The sequence below is a fragment of the Aulostomus chinensis genome, chromosome 19 (genome assembly GCF_037954235.1).
Source record: "Aulostomus chinensis isolate RoL2024-O1b breed Wild chromosome 19, RoL_Achi_v1.0, whole genome shotgun sequence".
In the NCBI taxonomy this organism is placed as follows: domain Eukaryota; kingdom Metazoa; phylum Chordata; class Actinopteri; order Syngnathiformes; family Aulostomidae; genus Aulostomus; species Aulostomus chinensis.
Genome location: NC_141338.1, coordinates 9,494,476 through 9,511,768, shown reverse-complemented (window position 1 = coordinate 9,511,768; position 17,293 = coordinate 9,494,476). Strand labels below are relative to the sequence as shown.

Genomic DNA, 17,293 nt, shown 5'->3' with positions numbered 1-17,293 from the left:
TCTGGTTCAAGCCTCCTAAATATTTTATATTTGCTACTTTTCATAGTTATGACACAAAATGAGGAACGTGTGGCTTTTCACGTGCTTGACTGACAAAAGATGCACTGGAGAAATGTGGTGAACATCTTTCAGTTTTTCGTAACATTTTAGAAACTAAACGATTCATCGATTAATGACGAAAATCACGTCAGATCGTTAGTTGCAGCGTTGTCGTACAGATTGTATTAAACCTTGTACAGATTTCAATTTAATAGTTCCAGACTTGGCATTTAAGCAGACAAAAGAGAATATCGGAAGTGAATTTAAGTCTAAGGACTGGGAAACGAAAATGAGAAGCGAAATAGATGTCAAGATTGGCAAGCAAGAGTCTAGCTGAGACTCGGTGACATTATAAAGATTATTTAAACTGTCACAACAAAAGTGATCTTTCAGTCTCGCTTTTCATTATCAGCTCCTCTTTGCTGATAATGAAGGAGAATACCTGCCTTACCACTTTTATTTTTCTTCAAGTGTTCGCTTTTTCCATATTTATCACCATGCAAGCCTCTTATAAATCTGACGTGCAGTGTTCCAGATACTTAATCTCCCCTGACCTTTCTCCTCCAATAATCTTTTACAGGTCTGTAAGACATACAGTATAGAACACAGTAAATCTTCTTTACTGGCTAGACAATGCACCAAGAGCTCTATGGCTCTGGTCTTTGCACCTATGGGTGACTTGTTCCTGCCAGTATTTGTTCAAGTGCAATTGATTTTGTTTTTTTTGTTCACAATTGTTTTAATAACTTTATTGTTTGGTTGATAGATTTTTTCTGATAGTTTTTCTGGTAGTTATGCTATTGCGCTACTTTTTGAATTACTTTTTGTATTTCTTGGGGGGTGGGGGGGGGGGGGCTCTTGTATGTATACTCGGTGTTTGTGCTGCTACTGGAACCTGAATTTCCAGAGGGTTCTGCCCAAAGGATCAATAAAGTTCTATGTAATCTAATCAAATCTAATTTAAACCTATGAAACAAGCCTGTTTAAAAAAGTTTTGGTGTGGAAACAAGAGGACACCTTGTGCTTCTCATCAAATCTCCTCTTTGTTCCCCTCTCGGATCAAATGGGATAAAATGGTGCTCACCCCAGAGGACAACTTTAAGTCCTATACACTGTCGTCTCCCGACTTTTTCAAAATGGCTCCAGTTCTCACAGAAAATGTTTACTGAACACTGATTAAGTCCTGGTCTCTCTTCTTACTGCTTTCTGCTAAAAATGGCTATTTCAGTTGCCACATAAAGACCAACAGTGTCTCCTGGTCCAGCCTTATTGGATGCTGGCGGGGTGCATGTTTTCAGATGTAAATGTGACAAATAAGCAGCAAAGCCAATTAAAGGAGAGAGAGAGGGAGAGAGAGAAAGAGAGAGGGAAGTAGAGGATAACAAAGACATACACGCTGAGCCTCTACCCTTTTTATTGAAGGGCATTCATTGATTTTGTCTTTGTGTTGAAAAATGTAAGGGCATCTGTAGGAAGACGCAGATGTAGCCTGTGTGTCCTTTTTGCAACAGTAGTTATAGCCTGAGGTTGCTCACAGCCGTAGGACCGCTACCACACAGGTACATGCCTGCATGTCAATGTCTTTAAGTTCATGGTTCTCAATATTTTTTTTCTTAAACACTGATGATATACTGTTAGAAAAGATTAAATGCTGATGAGATTAAATGCCGCAGGTCAAATGTTTACCACCCGTCACAAAATATACTGCATAGTAGCTGTTTGTCATCATGCAGCAACACTGAGACATAATTGTTGGATGGCAGAAAAGTCTTGGGTAGAGACTAGAAATCCTTGCATGATTTAAAATCACTATTGAGAAATAGAAACACTGCATTTTGGTTGAATGTGTGCCTGTCATGTTATTTGGTATTTTGCCCCCCACAATCTTTTCAGTTCCTTTTTTCGTCACAGTGAAATTCCCTCGAGATGTTTCTGAGCTACGGTATGAAATTTGTACAGGGTGAATGTGACCTTGACCTTTGACCTCCAGAATCTTTTCAGTTTGCCTTTGAGCCAAATCTGAAGAAATTTCTCTTATGCATTCCATACATATTGCTTTCAAGAGAAAATGAGTTATAAAGATGGACAGACACACAGACAACCCAAAAAAAGCCTCCACAGCCCGAGGGTACCTGCAGCTTAATTTTATCAACAACTGACAGGACCAAATGTGGGACTACATTTGTAACGCTTTGTTGCATGATTGCAGAGTGTGATGTCATTTTTGTGGCTTTAAGTTTGAAGCCTCAAGTTTGGCTCTCGCCATCTTTTTTTTTTTTTGTAAGCAAAGTATTTGAATGCAGAGGGAATGGAGCTTTGGGGAAGCGCGTCCGTCCTGAGTCAGCCCAGTGTGGTAGTGACATCAATCGCAATGAACTCACGCCCTCAAGCGTAATCAAAGAGGATTTGAAACTAGCAGCTGAGACCACAAACTTATTCGGGAAGTATTTCCGAAGCTAGCAAATCTAGTGAAAAGCAGTTTAATTTTCTCAGTGATTTCTGTACAATCTGAATTATTTTTGCTAACAATGGAGTCGCTCCTTGCTTTTTGTTGTTGAAAGAATGTAGGTTTGTCAGATATCTGCAAAAGTAATGAATTTTACTTGCTGTATATTTTTTAAAGTCATACTGTGATGTTTACTGAAATTTCTGGGACATGTCCAGCAGAACCATCTTTCTGTCTGACTCGCTCTTTGTAACACCGCAGGCTTGTTTCCCCGTTGACCTTCATTCAACTGAACAAATCTGGCATTTTAGATTGTCTCCTGCTCCAAATCCTGCTATGCTCATCCGCACCACAGCTGAATCTCTGCCACCTGAGGGAGCATTCAATACATCCCCGAAGGGACAAAGCAGCAGATGTGGGAGGAGGACGACATATATTCAGGGTCCATGTCCAGTCCGATTTATCTGTACATATCAATACAGAATCACAGATTTTGCAGACAGAATCAATTGATCATAGAGTGATAACTTTGTTGTTGTAGAACTCAAGTCTGTGAGTGCAGTTAGTTGTCACCTGCAGCTAGCAATTAAAAAAAAAAAAATCCATTAGCAATGTGATTGAGACTTCATTTATGTGAGCAGCTGCTTGGATTTGGCTTTGCTCATTTTCACATAATAGCTAATACGGCCCTGTGTTCCAATAAATGAAGTCATGTAAAACCTTCCTTTATGCAGAGAAAGAAACTCCAAGCATCACTGCTGGGGTGCATTCTCAAGTCCCAGTGAGGGTTCATACCACATTTGAAGATATTCAAGCATTTTTTTTCCCCCGGTGCAGAGGCATGAAGATAAGACCATGATCCTTTCTAAACCTCAACCTGTTTTCTCCATCAATCAAAACAGAATACTTCTACATGAACATACTTCTTCGTATAAAGGATAAGTTTGACAGTTCATTTCATGCATCGTGGGTGTAATTTCATTCATACATGAAGTGACCCGCGATGCTGTCATGTCTGCCCTTCCCTATTAATTCACTGTCAAGCTGCTGCTTCCAAAATGTCGTTGCTCTGCGCTCGCGAGCCATCTGCTCTCTGATTGGACATTCCTCCTCATCTCCATCTCTACTCCTTCTCTCCTATTAAACCTTTTGCATATTTGCAGTTGTCAACACTCCAAATAATGAAGCATTTTCTCCATCTGTCTGTTAATACAATGTTTTTGGTTTGAGCAATACAACTGCAGTACCCCTCATGTCTGTGTACTACAAGTGTTTTACTCATTTGAATTATAGAATACGATTGTGGCCACTTTCTTCCAGCACTTCATGACAAGATACTGTAGTAAGTCCTGCACATTACAACCCTGTACCTCGCCTTGCATTCTTGGCACTCCCATGTAGGACGGGAGAAAATAGGTGTTACATAGAGTACTGGATTTATAATGGTGCTATTTGTCATGTTAAGCCAGAGAGAGCAATAGTACTATTTTACACCTGCAAGGTGTTTAATAGAGTTTTTTTCAACTGCTTTTCTACAAAATAGACCACAATGAAGGTTCCACTGACTTGCGGACTTGATTTTTCAGTATCCACTTCTCTTGTTGAAATTGCATTTCTGCCTTTGCAGCTGTCCATGTGCATTCTGGTATACTTGCAGTGTTATACACTTTGACTTGTGTATTTTAGACTGCTTTATTTTGTATGGGGCTACTTCAGCTGTACCAGGACGATTTTTCAAACAGTGTTTTCACTTTGTTCTTCGACTGTGGCCAGCCGGTAAAAAAAACATGCCAAGTCCAGTGTGGGAACGACAAACATCCCTTGTACCCAAGCTCTGAAGTGCCAGTAGCGTTATCACACAACCAGGCCGCCACATTTGAGCAGACTGTGCTCTTATGAGCAGGATAAATTTAGAATAGCACAAAGCCAATGTTAGCAGTGGCCATGTCAACATGGTTAACAAGTCTCTGAGTGCTGTTAGCGGCGCTAGGAGACTTCCAGGGGAGGGGAGAGTGAGACTCTGGCAGACACAGGGGGAGAGAAAGTGACGAATGATTGACAGTGGACACACACACAAACACACACACACACACACACACACACACACATGCACACACACAGAGTTATATCACACACTGACTTCTCTAGGTCTCCTTTTTTAACTGGTCTGCAAAAACACATGTAGAAACTGCCTTAAATTTTATTCAGAACAAAGTGTTTTAAGGATTCTTGTGTTAGCCATTTCTTTGGCCATTATTTCAATTGTGACATTTTAAGATATTAACAATTATGCAAAATTCAGCCCAGAATTCAACTTTTTTTTTCTTCGAACATCTGGAACTGGAAAAATACATTTTAACTGGACTCTTGTCCCAACATCCTTTCTGTCCTTTTTCACAGGTCAGCTGAAGTTGTCAATTATCCAGGAACATGAGGTACTTGCTGTTAGCGGTGAGCCCTTTTTAAAAATCCATCATGCAGAGAATCACTTTGCCTGTTTAAATTTCAATTAAATGTACCACACACTATGTGCCTGCCTGGGGCTGGTTTCAAGATGGAAGCCTCAGATATGACCGTTTTGTGAGTGCATTGTTAGATAATTGAAAATTGATATGGCAAGTCAACTTTATCTGTATGGTGCACATGACGTGCAACATATGAAATATAAAGTTGAGTGCAGGTCACCTGTGAACCCACTAAGGAGCTATAGAAGTAGATGTTTGTTTTGGTCTCCCAGCAACCGAAGCCGTCAGTTTGTGATTCTCCATTTCTCCTTTCAGAGCCTTTTGTTCCTTTGTCTTGTATCTGTGTTAATCGCCGTGCAGTCGTCAGATGCACGGCTAGCTTTTATTCTCAGTATTTGTTCTTATCCAGTCTTTTCTAGCACATGTTATGTTTTGATCAAATGAGACCACTCAAATTTGCATACCTGTGAGGGACAACATACAAAAACGCCTTTCCGAGTTATGTAACTCACCTCCGCTAACGACGTTCCCTGAGAATACAAAAGTAAGCAAATACTGTCATTTATTCCAAGGACAATATCTGCTCATATGTAAACCTAAGAGTCAATTTATGTTTCATATCATAGTCATATTGCACTTGAAGCTTCGACTGTGAATAGCAAGTGTTTGAGATTTTCCATCGCCTTTTTCTTAGGGGTCATGTGAAAGGCGCTCTCACGCGCTAGTGAACGGATCATCTCCTGTTACACCTGAAAATAAGTCATCATTTTATCTTGAGAAACTTACCTATTATACATTTCATAACTCACATTCACAAAACTTTGCATGTGCCTGCAATAAAGTTCCATTTTCACTCAAAACTTAAATAAAATGGGCCACTTAATTCCTTTTAACTGTGTTGACAGTTCTGGAGGCTAGGGGCGTGTTGCAGGACTTCCAGGGACCATGTGACTCGTATGTGAAGGTACGTTTCACTGAATTTCTTGCGTCTGGATAACTGGACAGTTATTGAAATGGAATAAAAATATCAGTTTAGCCTACTGAAATTTGGTAGGAGCAAATTGCTTGTCAAAATATCTTTTTAGATGAGATTTTGCGGTGCTGCAGAAATGTCCTGCCTACACATTGTATTCTACAGATGTTGAAAAACATGTTTTTTTTTAAATTCAGATCACCACAAAAAGAGACCTCACGTAGTTATCTTTATAATGTGGTTTTCAGTGAAAATTAGTTCTCATTTTTTACAAAATGGTATTTCTTCGGAATACTTCCAGACATCGTCGTTATTCTATTATGCTGACACTATATTTTGTTAAAGAATTACATTTATTTTTCTTAAATCAACACATGGTCTTGCTCTGCTTTATATTTCAGTTTATTTGACTCATGAATCTGCTGAAGACCTTTGCTCCTGCTTTGGGCCAAAGATATTTTCTCAGTATCAGCTGCAACTCTGTGGAACAAACTCCCCCTCACAATCAGATCATTTACCACATTTGAAAAAAAAAACAAAAAAAACAACAAAAACAAAAAAACAACTACATGTATACTGGCTAACCTTTATAATTTACACTCTGATGGTTTCACACTCCCTCAGGTTCTTGATGTTTTTGCATTTTATATGCTTCACTAGTTTGCATGGAAGCATAAAAATAAAGTTTACTTTACTTACTTTTTCAGGTTGGCATGTTCCCAGACAGCAATCCTGGAGACAGACAGAAGACTCAGATGGTTCCACACTGTAGAAATCCAATCTTCTTACAGACTTTTTACTTGTAAGTGTTCAGACAATTTCGACAACCATCAGTCTTCCTGCATTTTAATCCTCATTTGAATCCTGAGCTTTATCACCTGCAGGTTGAGCTGCTTGACTTCGGTTTCAACTCATGTCTTGTGTAGAAGCCACCTTGGATGTGAGGAATATATATGTAGAAGTATGAATTATCAATCTTTGCACGGGACAGGATCAGCATTTCACTCTTGGTCGAGGGCATTTAAGGTGTAAAGTTTTTTTTATGCCGATGCTTTAACTGAATGTTCTGAAGGTCTGACCACCTGACTCACGTTCTTTACCTTGCTTTCAGTGTTATCAGTGAGAAGGACCTTCATAAGAGACTACTCCTCACAATGTGGAACTCTGATGCCACAACAAGGTATTTGCTGCAAATATCGTTGATGATCGCAATTAGAATAACGATTCCTGACTCTTCATTGACATTTATATTTTTTTATCACACGCACATACACACACTCACACTCTCTCTCTCTCTCACACACACACACACACACACACAAACAGGAGCGCTGCAAATTACTGTTTTATAATTAATGTTGCTGCATGCCTTTTTTTGGTTGTCTGTGTGTGTATTTTGCTTTGTAAGCCTGTTTCTGAATCTGGCTGAGTGAATGTGTTACTCTCGCCTCCCTGCCTCAGCAGACTTCATCTAAAACAGGGTCATTGCTGGGGACAGAGGACATATGGTCCAATGAGTCAACCATTTCTTCATGTATGGAGATAGAAGAAGCTCGAAAAATAATTATTACTTGCTGGAATAACTGCAGAGACAATCTCAAAGTTCTTACCATGGACAGGGGAGAACATTTGGGAAGAATCTTTGTGATCCCCTTCACTCTTCAAGTAATTCCTCCTGTTTTCAGTCCAAACACAATGCTGCACAGCATTAAAGGATGCTTACTGTAAAGAGTGAAAGACTGGTTGAGGTTAGATCATGCAATGATTATGAAGATAAAGACCTTTTTGGACAGTTTCTTGGACACAGATTAAGAGAGATTTACTGATCTTATGTGTGCAATTATGCCTTGTTCACACGGAATGTCTGCTGCTATTTATTTGGAAAAGACATGAACCTGCTTTCCAGACAGAAATGCCTTCTGCATATTGAGTTGCACTTCTCTGTATGGCGACAAGATTCCAGGTTGAAGTTGTTCAAGATCTAGATGTATTGATTTATAGAAATCTACCCTTCTGGCAATATATAAGAATTAACTTCTCGTACTCCTATTTTCTTTGGCTCACGAACCAAGATTGTAATTCTGTGATTATATTTAGGAGACTTCCTCAACAGAGTGCCAATTCACACCATGAAAAGACAATTTTCTAGGCTAGAACATGAGTCGGGGGCCATATCTGTCCACTGAAATACTGTTGTATCCGTTGTGGGCCTAACAAGTTCCAGTACAACGGCATGTTGGCGAAGAATAGGGATCCAATCGTGTACATCCCTACTCCTGATGTGGCGAAACATTTTCAGACACTGGCTCATTCTACTCAGCAGTGTCAAGAAATGTCTCAGACTTTCATTGGTGCTGACCAGCAGTTTGTCCGACAAAAACAGCATTCCCAGCTATTTAAAGTCCTGTCCACCTGGGAGGTTGTTGAAAATGGTTTTGCTTATGTATGCATAATCAAACATCCCCCAACCATTTCTGCTGGCCCCACACATCACATTACATCCCCATGACTATGATAATACAATAATAAGTATGTTCCCCATGTCAGTTGAATCCCATTTTTAACACGTGTTTTCTCTTTGGGTCCCATGTTTCTGATGACAGATGATGATACACTGGTTTTACTTGTGAACTGATTGTGATCCTACTATGTTTGTTTGGTTTTTTTTAAAAAATTCCTCTCTTGTATCAATAGGATGAGTGTGTTGCTGGGGTGTATGAGTTTCGGTGTTCGCTCTCTTATGGACGCACACGAGGTGAGCTATACGTTATGTGTTATACCCATAACATGTACATATCGATGTTGTCCTTGGTTCCCTTCTCAACTCGGTGTGTGTGTGTGTGTGTGTGTGTGTGTGCGTGTGTGTGCGTAATGTGTGTGTCTGTGTGTGTGCATCCATTAGACCATGAATGTAACATGTTACTTCAGTATGAATGAATTCCGGTGACCTTAATAGTTTAGAGGAAACACTTCGGGGTTACCAGTGTTACAGCACAGTAATGTTGCCCCCAGATACCAGAGCAAAACACTAAAATGTTATAGGTCACGTGAAGCACACACACATTTAAGGTTCACCTAAAGTGCATGTGTCAGGAATTCAGGATAATTAATTTATATATTAATTTGGTGCCGGAGTAATGAATGTGGATAATTAATCATAAAAGCATGTTTTTTCTATGAGAGTAATTCAGAAAAAATGTGAAATAAATACTGAATTAACGACTGTGTGTGATAATGCTAAACCAGATGCTTTGTGAAAAGGAGAGATCGAGTGAGAAATAACTTTATTGAGTAAAAACAGGAAGAATTTGCATCGAAATACGTGATGGGACAGAATTCCCCAGGGTGGACTCACTGGTGGAATGGAGCTATTCTGGAGACGGAACTACTCTCATGAGTCACCAGAAACACCCGGAATAACAGATGGAGATTAGGAGGAGGTGTGATGTCTGGAGTACCCCTTGGATGGCTTTCAAGAACCTCTGGAATGATGTGACATAGTATATATTTGATAGAGAATAGCAGAGACGCCATGATATTCAAAAGAGAGCTGATAAGCTGAGAAAGTGGGCGGGGCCGCTCTAATGAAGTGATGTCAGTGTTGTGAATGAAAGGGATTTAGACAGACTGGCATGGAAGTGATGGAGTAGCACAAATGGGACGGACACATGACGAAAAGGAAACTGCTAAGGCTTTTTCCAGTGGCATGGCTCGGGAAATATTGTAGCAGCTGAGTAATCAGAGGGTTGCTGGTTCAGTCATCCCCTGGAGACGGTGTCAAAGTGTCCTTGAGCAAGAAACTGAAACTATTAAGTCCTGATGAGTTGGTGTCTTGCATATCAGCCTCCAGCATCAGTGTGTGTGTCCATGTACCTTTGTACCATATAAATGTGTGACTGCTTCTTTTTCTCTCAGCCTTCAGATCAAACTAAAAGTGAGTTGTTGTTTTTTCTTTTCAAAAATGTGCTTGAGCGATTGCAAAAAAAAAAAAAAAAGGATGTAGGAAGCCCGTAAGAGTCAAGGTCAGACAGTAAAGTCCTGGGTCCACCAAAGCCGTTTCTCCCAGCTGGAAACACCAGATGCCAGATAATTTGGTTTTGATATGGAATTAAAAGTAAAGGGTTTCGTCTGGATGAAATCAAGGCTGAACCACACAGGTAGAGAAGATCCTTTCCCTGGTCTGTTTGGCGTCATGAAACTTTGTAGATGAGGAAACCTCTCAACAAGTTCAGTAGCTCCTCCATTGTTGTTCAGTACTTAAACATGTAAGACCTGACGGATAGTCTTTGTGGTGTTTGTCCCGCCCCTCCTCAACTGTAATTGGACGGCTGAGTTATAAGTGACGGGGACAGACTTGCTGCGACAAGAAATAAATAGCAAGCCCTCAGAGCAGAATAGACACCCAGAGCCTCGTTATGCTGCTGGCATTGTGGCGGAGTGCAATAATGCTGCACTCCCATTGCAAACGATAAAAAGATACACTGACCTCAGGAAAGAACACACACTTGGGTGCATGTAGAGGAGAAGACAAATTAAATCGCCTCCAATGTTCTACGTAATCAGAGCTCTTGTCATTATGATGCACATATCACATGATATCTGCTAGTTAGTGTTAGTGAGCCACAATTTAAGCATAATTTCACGCTTTTATCCATATCTGGCAACACAAACAAAGAAATGAAGAGATGTTGTATCGATCATTTTCCCACATTAAAACACAGTAAAGCAGGTGGTGCTGAACGGATGTTGAACTGGCTGATCAGTAAGCAGAGTACCGGCTGTGATGGCAGGATGCCCAGTACTGGCTGGAAAAACATTAAATATGGTTATAGCCTGCAGACCAGCATAGCTTTAATTACTCTGCATTTCTGGTGGTTTGGTTGATTGCCAATGTTGCCTGGGATGGGCCGATTTAATGTTCGCCAACTGAAAAGGGGCTGTTTTGTATTCTTTTAGGCATTTATGACAATGGAGTCATGGACTAAATATGAACAAAGTACAGAAGCTGAGAAAAGTCATACCTGAAAAGAAGGTTTTATGCCATATTCTTGTGATAATGGGTATTATTTCATTAACCAATGTTTTTAATCTCAGCATAACTAGTTAAATTGACTTTCGCTCATGGGGTAAAAAGCTGCACTATTTTGGAATACTGAGTAATTATTTCATGATAACAAGACATTTGCCCCCATATGTCGAGGTAATGAGTTTTTTGTTCAGGTTATCTTATCGTCTTCCATTGGCTAATTTAAAACTTTAATTAGAAAAGTATTACAAGCACACCCTTTCGCCTCCTCCCCAACAAGCACTTCCTGGGTGACCTTTTTTCTCACTGCGGTGACACTCGCTTCTTCCTCCAGCCTTCGTCATGATTAAAAAAAAAAAAAAGTCTCAGGTCATATAACACAAGGTCCAAGAGTTGCATGTTCTCCAGCTTTATAACAAGTAATAGGTTTCACCTCCCCCTCCTCCTTCTCCTTCTAATAAGTTGTACTTTACATAAATGCTTTTCTTCACTCATTAATTATTCAACTCCAATTTATCCAACCGTTCTTTCTCTGCCTTTGGAGATTTTTCCATTGTCCTCCTGCAGCCGACCTCATATTCACATTAAAAAATAAAACCTATCGTAGTTAGTGCAGTAACAACTCCAAAATCAGTGGTTTCTAATGCAGTTATCATGTATCTGCACACCACCCACAGAGAACACATTCTGTACTTTTATGGTATAAAGTACCAACACACTCGATATCCTTTCAAACTGGCTAAGACCTGTCCTTGATTATAAAGAATGCAGGAGGGAAAAAAAAACTGTGCTTTCTTTCTTTCTTTTTTTAACCACTTGAAAATCTTAAGCTGATGTTTAGGAATTTAATTTAGAAAATGAACACAATAACCTCTTGTTGTCTCTACCAACCATTTATGTCCATGAGGAAAACACTCCACATCAAGGAAGTTCATTTTAGAAGAGCTCAAAGCTTCCTTCCTCTAACATTTATATAAATTAATATTTAATTGGCTTAATATGCTAATGAGAGCGATTTTAGCTGCTAGTCTCAGGGAGTTACATCTCCTCATCCTCTCCATCTCACGCTATATTATGATTGATCTCTCTGCCTTTGTGTTCTTGTTTTATCTCTGAAGTGTTCAGAGCGTATGTTTTTTTTGTTGCCCGCCTGTCACATCCTGTCATCTTTTCACCTTTTGTTTGAACTACCAAGCTGAGTTTTGTTTGCCTCTCACTCATCTTCTCTCATTGCTCTCCCTGCTGACGAACTGCTGCTTCAATCTTTTACAAATTCCCACTTTTCTCCCTCCATGGGCAGGATATAGTTTGAAGGATGGTGTAAATCCCTCCCTGACTTTCAGGACATAATGCCCTCCCCTCCCCCCCTTCCACTACACAAGCACCCCCCCCCCCCCCCCCCACTGCACGCCTTGTCCCACTGCCTGCAGAAATCTGTCCACTCAGATAAGATGCTTTTAAAACGGAGATTATTGTCAATGTCCATGGCATCACATTATTTAGTACAATAGAGTGGGCTGGCAGTTTGTGTGTGTGTGTGTGTGTGTGTTTGTGTGTTTGTGTGTGTGTGTGCTGTAATAAATCTGTGAGTGAAATAATGTCAGGGCTTATCACAGAATTGTCACGTCCTTGTATGCAAGTGTGTCCGCATCATTCAGATTACTGATCACACCCGCTCTGACACAGCCCCCATAGCTTTATGTAACACACATACAGTAGTTGCAAAAACATGTACATACATGCACGCACATGCGCATGCACATGCACATGCACACACACCATCTGGCTTACAAGGCAGAAGTGCAGAAGCGAGGGCATCAGCTGCTGGAATAAGCTAAAGCACTGCCAGCCGTGCGAGTGAGTGTGTGTGTGTGTGTGTGTGTGTGTGTGTGTGTTTGCAGCCCTGGAGGAGAAAGCAAATCGAGACGGTTTGTGTGTTTGCATCCTTGCCTTTGTGTGTTTGTGTGTGTCTGTACAACACGTGTATACTCTCACACAGAAGAGTGTTTTATACATTTATATGATTTTTTATATATATATATTTCTCATTAGGTTGAATCCCAAAGCTGCAAGTTGCAGCACTCATGCATACATGTATGCCTGTGTGCTTTACACACACAAATCTTGGTGTGTGTTGTAGGAGGTTCAAGGATGGTACTATCTACTTGGGGAGGAGCTGGGGAGGAAGAAACATCTTAAAGTGTCCTCACAAGACAACTTCCACATCAACGGTAAGTTTGATTGACTTAATAATTAATGATTAATCAGAATGAGTCATCCGTCATGAGTTATGTTTGAGGACTGAATATCAAACCGGTATGAAATTGTAAGTAAATTGTTTTTGTTAATCAGATAAGCATTTTGAATCATACTTTTTGCTGTATTTAAGCCACATTTTCCTCAGTAAGAAATGGAAAGTTTTTTTTTTTTTATGAGACACAAGGCAAAAGAAGAAATGTCATGATTTTAAAATGATCTTCAACAGCAAAGCAAAAGGAATTAAATCCAGACGGTAAAATCTGATGATTGTTAGATTTTACCTCATATAAGAGAAGTATCACAGACGGTTAATGTTAAAATCGTGTAACACGACATATCCAAAGGCTTTCATGCTTGGAGTGTGACAGGCTTGCAGCTCTTCATCCGTCTATGGGTCAGGAGGTGGGGAAGTGAGGGATTAAGAGAGGGAAAGAGAGAGGGTTTGGGTGAGCGAATGAGGGAAAGACAGTAAGAGTGGAAGAGAGGGAGGGAGGGAGGGAGGGAGGGGTCTGGACAAAAGCCTGCCGCGTCACAGTTGCCAGAGAGAGACGGAGCTCTCCCATACTGTTTGCTACTGGAGTGGATCTCCCCTCACACACACATACACACACACACTCACACACACTCACACACACACACTCACACACACACACATACATACACACACCCACTCAACTCACACGCACATTCACACTCTGACACATTTGTTTGGAAATTTTGAGTTTTTTTTTTCCTCGGCACCTTCGAGCATGTCCACTCCTTATGTGGACTCGTAATTTCACGCTGTTTTTGTTGGTGGTGGTGGTGTGTGTGTGTGTTGGAGTTATGCTACTCAGTGCCAGCCATAACGGCAGCCTAGACTAGGTGAGTACCACATCTGTGTCATATGAATGTATTTTAGAAGTTGCGTGTTACATTGCAAAGCAGTAAACCGTGTTTTTTTTCAATAGATGCTGTTCTCTCCTAACTTCTATTGCAACCTCCTCCCTCCATGTTCCCATCATCACATCATTTATCCTGTTCCTTTTTGTTGTTGCAGAATTTATTTTTGCTGCTAATCTGTCAATGCTCTTCAGATAGCTGTGCTCAACTGGTCGTAATTGCTTTCAGGAGCTTGGCTCACCGATTTTACATCAGCACTCATTGAGGTGCTCACCCACACACACTTTTACAAACCTTCTCATTCTCTGTACCGTTGACTTTCCTTTGTTTATTCCCCCCCAGTTTCCATTCTAGGTTATGAGAGTGATGGTAATATCATAGGACGCTAGCTTACCCATCCCAATTTACACTGCTTGGCTGAACTAGGCTAATCTGCCTCATACAACTTTAAAATTAGTTTTATGCTTCTGTGGATGGAACTGGGACATGAGTATCAGATTGGACAAGACAGGCAGCAGGAAACTATTACAAGGTTTGCATGAGGAGATCCTGACTGATATTCAACCGTGACACCCATTTAACATTAATGGTAACATTGGAGTAGAGACAGTGTGTTTTTGTAGAAGATACTGAGCCCCTAATTGCTCCTGATGGCCCTGCAATGGACTGGCGACGTGTCCAGGGTGAACCCCGCATCTCAATCAATGTCAGCTGGGATAGGCTCCGCCCCCCCCCGTGACCCTTAACGGATAAATGGTATAGAAAATGGATGGATGGATGTATTTTTGTAGGCCAGCCTGGATGGTAGCATCACTGTAGGTTCCCTCGAGCAAAAGCCCATGGGATTTTTACACTAGATTCTGGATTACTGCTGAAAGTAAGCTCTGTGTTGAAACAAATGTTTATGATGCTTTTATGTTTCTTCAGAAACAAACTCCAGTTTTATTATTTATGAAGAAAAAAGCTAACATTGAGCAAACACACTCTACGCAGACCATGCATGACTTACACACCACCCCAACTAGCTTTTCTAACTAGTTTTCGGCCTGATGATGTTTAATGTTCATGCTTGCTTAGCCATTTGTTTGCACCTGCCATTTGAAGAAACTTCGAAATTCCCCAGTGAGCCATTTACTGACCTATTTTATGCTGTGTAGAAACAAACAGTAAAACATCTTAAGCTTGTGTTAACCACAGACCTCATTTCATTCAAATATCCCGCTGACTCAGATACGAAGGGAACCTGACGTTCAACAATGCCAACTTATTTCTAGTTTAAACTCATTCCTGCACCACTCTGTTCAGGAAGTTTTAGGATGACAGGATGTCCTGGAAAACAACAACACACAAACACAACTTACCAGACTGTATTAATGGATTTAGAATGTTTTCATCTTCCACCATGGCAATGCTGCCCCACTACTGTCTCATTTGATTCATATGTATGTGTTTATATGTGTTTGTGTGTGTGCGCGTGGGGGGTGTGCATACTCATGCATGCACTTGAGTGTTGCCAGGCCAGCTGGCAGAATGTAGGCCATGTCGGCACTGCTGCACAATGGCATGCACTAACATGGAAATGACCAACATCCCATTCATTGGAATATCGCTGTGCATGTCTGTTCTCTCTGTATTCACTTGTATATCTGTCAGATGGACTTGAGCATCATTTATCTGTTTGTTTATTTCCTCTTTAATGTGGCAGAATTCAAAGAGGCTTTTACTCAATAGACAGTTTGATCCCTAGTGCTGTACTGTAGCTGCAACCGCATATAGAACTGTGATATATAATACACACTGTGTATCATCAAGGGAAATTCCACAAAATAGAGGCAAGCTGGAGGCTTGGCAGGCTCACAGTGATTTTGAACTACAATGCATTCAAGGGCAATTTATCATTTTTTTGCTGCTGTATCATCATGCTGTTCTCCTAACTTCAAATTTACTTGCAGGTTAAAACTTACCAGGTCCCCCCCCGAATAGAACCATATTCTGTTTAAAATATTTACTGCCAGTTAGCAAGACAATATTTGTTTGATTATAATTAGGATTATTCACAGTCTCATTTGGTGCTCAGGAGGAGCTGTGATGGTGTGTGTTGTTTGCGTATTCTGTTTTTGTAACTCCCTAGACAGAATTATGGCACAGTATGTGCTTAAGGCAGGCGACCAACAGGTGAAGCAGTGGAGGCGGCACAAGATGAGACGGCTAATTTTAATGAAATAAGCCAAAGTACTGGGAATTTACAATCACATGTTGATTATAAATTCACAATGTATAGTTATTCATTTGTCCTTAAAACAACATATTTTACCGTTTACCAGTTTAGGTGTAAGATTGCTTTCACTAATTGGGAAGAACTGGCAGGTATAATTGTATTTTGATGTGATTTGGTTTAGAGACATGCGCCAATATCGGCACATCATCCGTATCTGCAGATACCGTCCAATTTTGTTTCAGTTTTCTTTGCTCATACATATACTTTACCATAAATTGTGAAAAAAGAGCATTATACATCCAGCAATATTGTTGACATCATCATCATCATCATCATCATCATCATCATCATCATCATCATCATCGTATATGGCTCTACTTGGTTGATCCATGGTAAATGGACCAGTTTGTCTGACTAATCTCTCACTCAAGAGACTCGTGCCAGATCTGAGCAAAAGCAGCAACATGCCAAAATCCCTCCCGCCAGAATATGTTGGACCTGGAAGCAAGTGGCCCATTTACCCATGATCAGTGTGACCTAATGAGAAGATCAAATATATCTCCTGTCCATCCACCAAGGTGAATGTGGTGCTGGTTCTGGGTTGGTGCGGGTGCTAGTTTTGAAAATGGTTGAAATTGGGATTTTTGTAAGAAGCACTTTGCTTTTCATCAGATTTACGAGCCGCAATTGAGCTACTATGTCACTGCGTATGACTGTGGTCGCCTCTTACCCAGCAATGCTACCATCACTGCTGGTTACATCACCTCCTTACAAGTCACAAGTGCAGGCTGATAGTTTGTTTTCTCCATGGACTGCTGCTGCTTCAAGTCAGTACACAAGCACTGGTTTTGTTTTGGTTTTTGTATTAGGAAGAAGATGATGGGTTTGTTCTGTTAAAAATGGCTATCACTCAGTTCTGACTCAAGCCACTGGCTAAGCAGCTCTTAGTTTTAGACCAGCACAGTGATGTTGGCACCAGAACCAG

General features: G+C 40.5%; 1 protein-coding gene across 3 annotated transcripts in view; it reads left to right on the top strand.

The window, feature by feature from the left end:
* The window catches only part of rgs3a (regulator of G protein signaling 3a), a 150,287-nt gene that overhangs the window by 6,720 nt on the left and 126,274 nt on the right, over positions 1-17,293 (top strand). For 2 of the 3 annotated variants that reach the window (XM_086187490.1, XM_086187491.1), the window contains exons 4-9: positions 4,886-4,936; positions 5,856-5,914; positions 6,631-6,725; positions 7,035-7,103; positions 8,618-8,678; positions 13,090-13,180. In XM_086187490.1, coding sequence (XP_086043616.1) covers positions 4,886-4,936; positions 5,856-5,914; positions 6,631-6,725; positions 7,035-7,103; positions 8,618-8,678; positions 13,090-13,180 — 426 coding nt within the window. Of the gene's footprint in view, positions 1-4,885; positions 4,937-5,855; positions 5,915-6,630; positions 6,726-7,034; positions 7,104-8,617; positions 8,679-13,089; positions 13,181-13,753; positions 14,073-17,293 lie in introns of those variants that run through there. The other variant, XM_086187493.1, reaches the window with a different exon arrangement.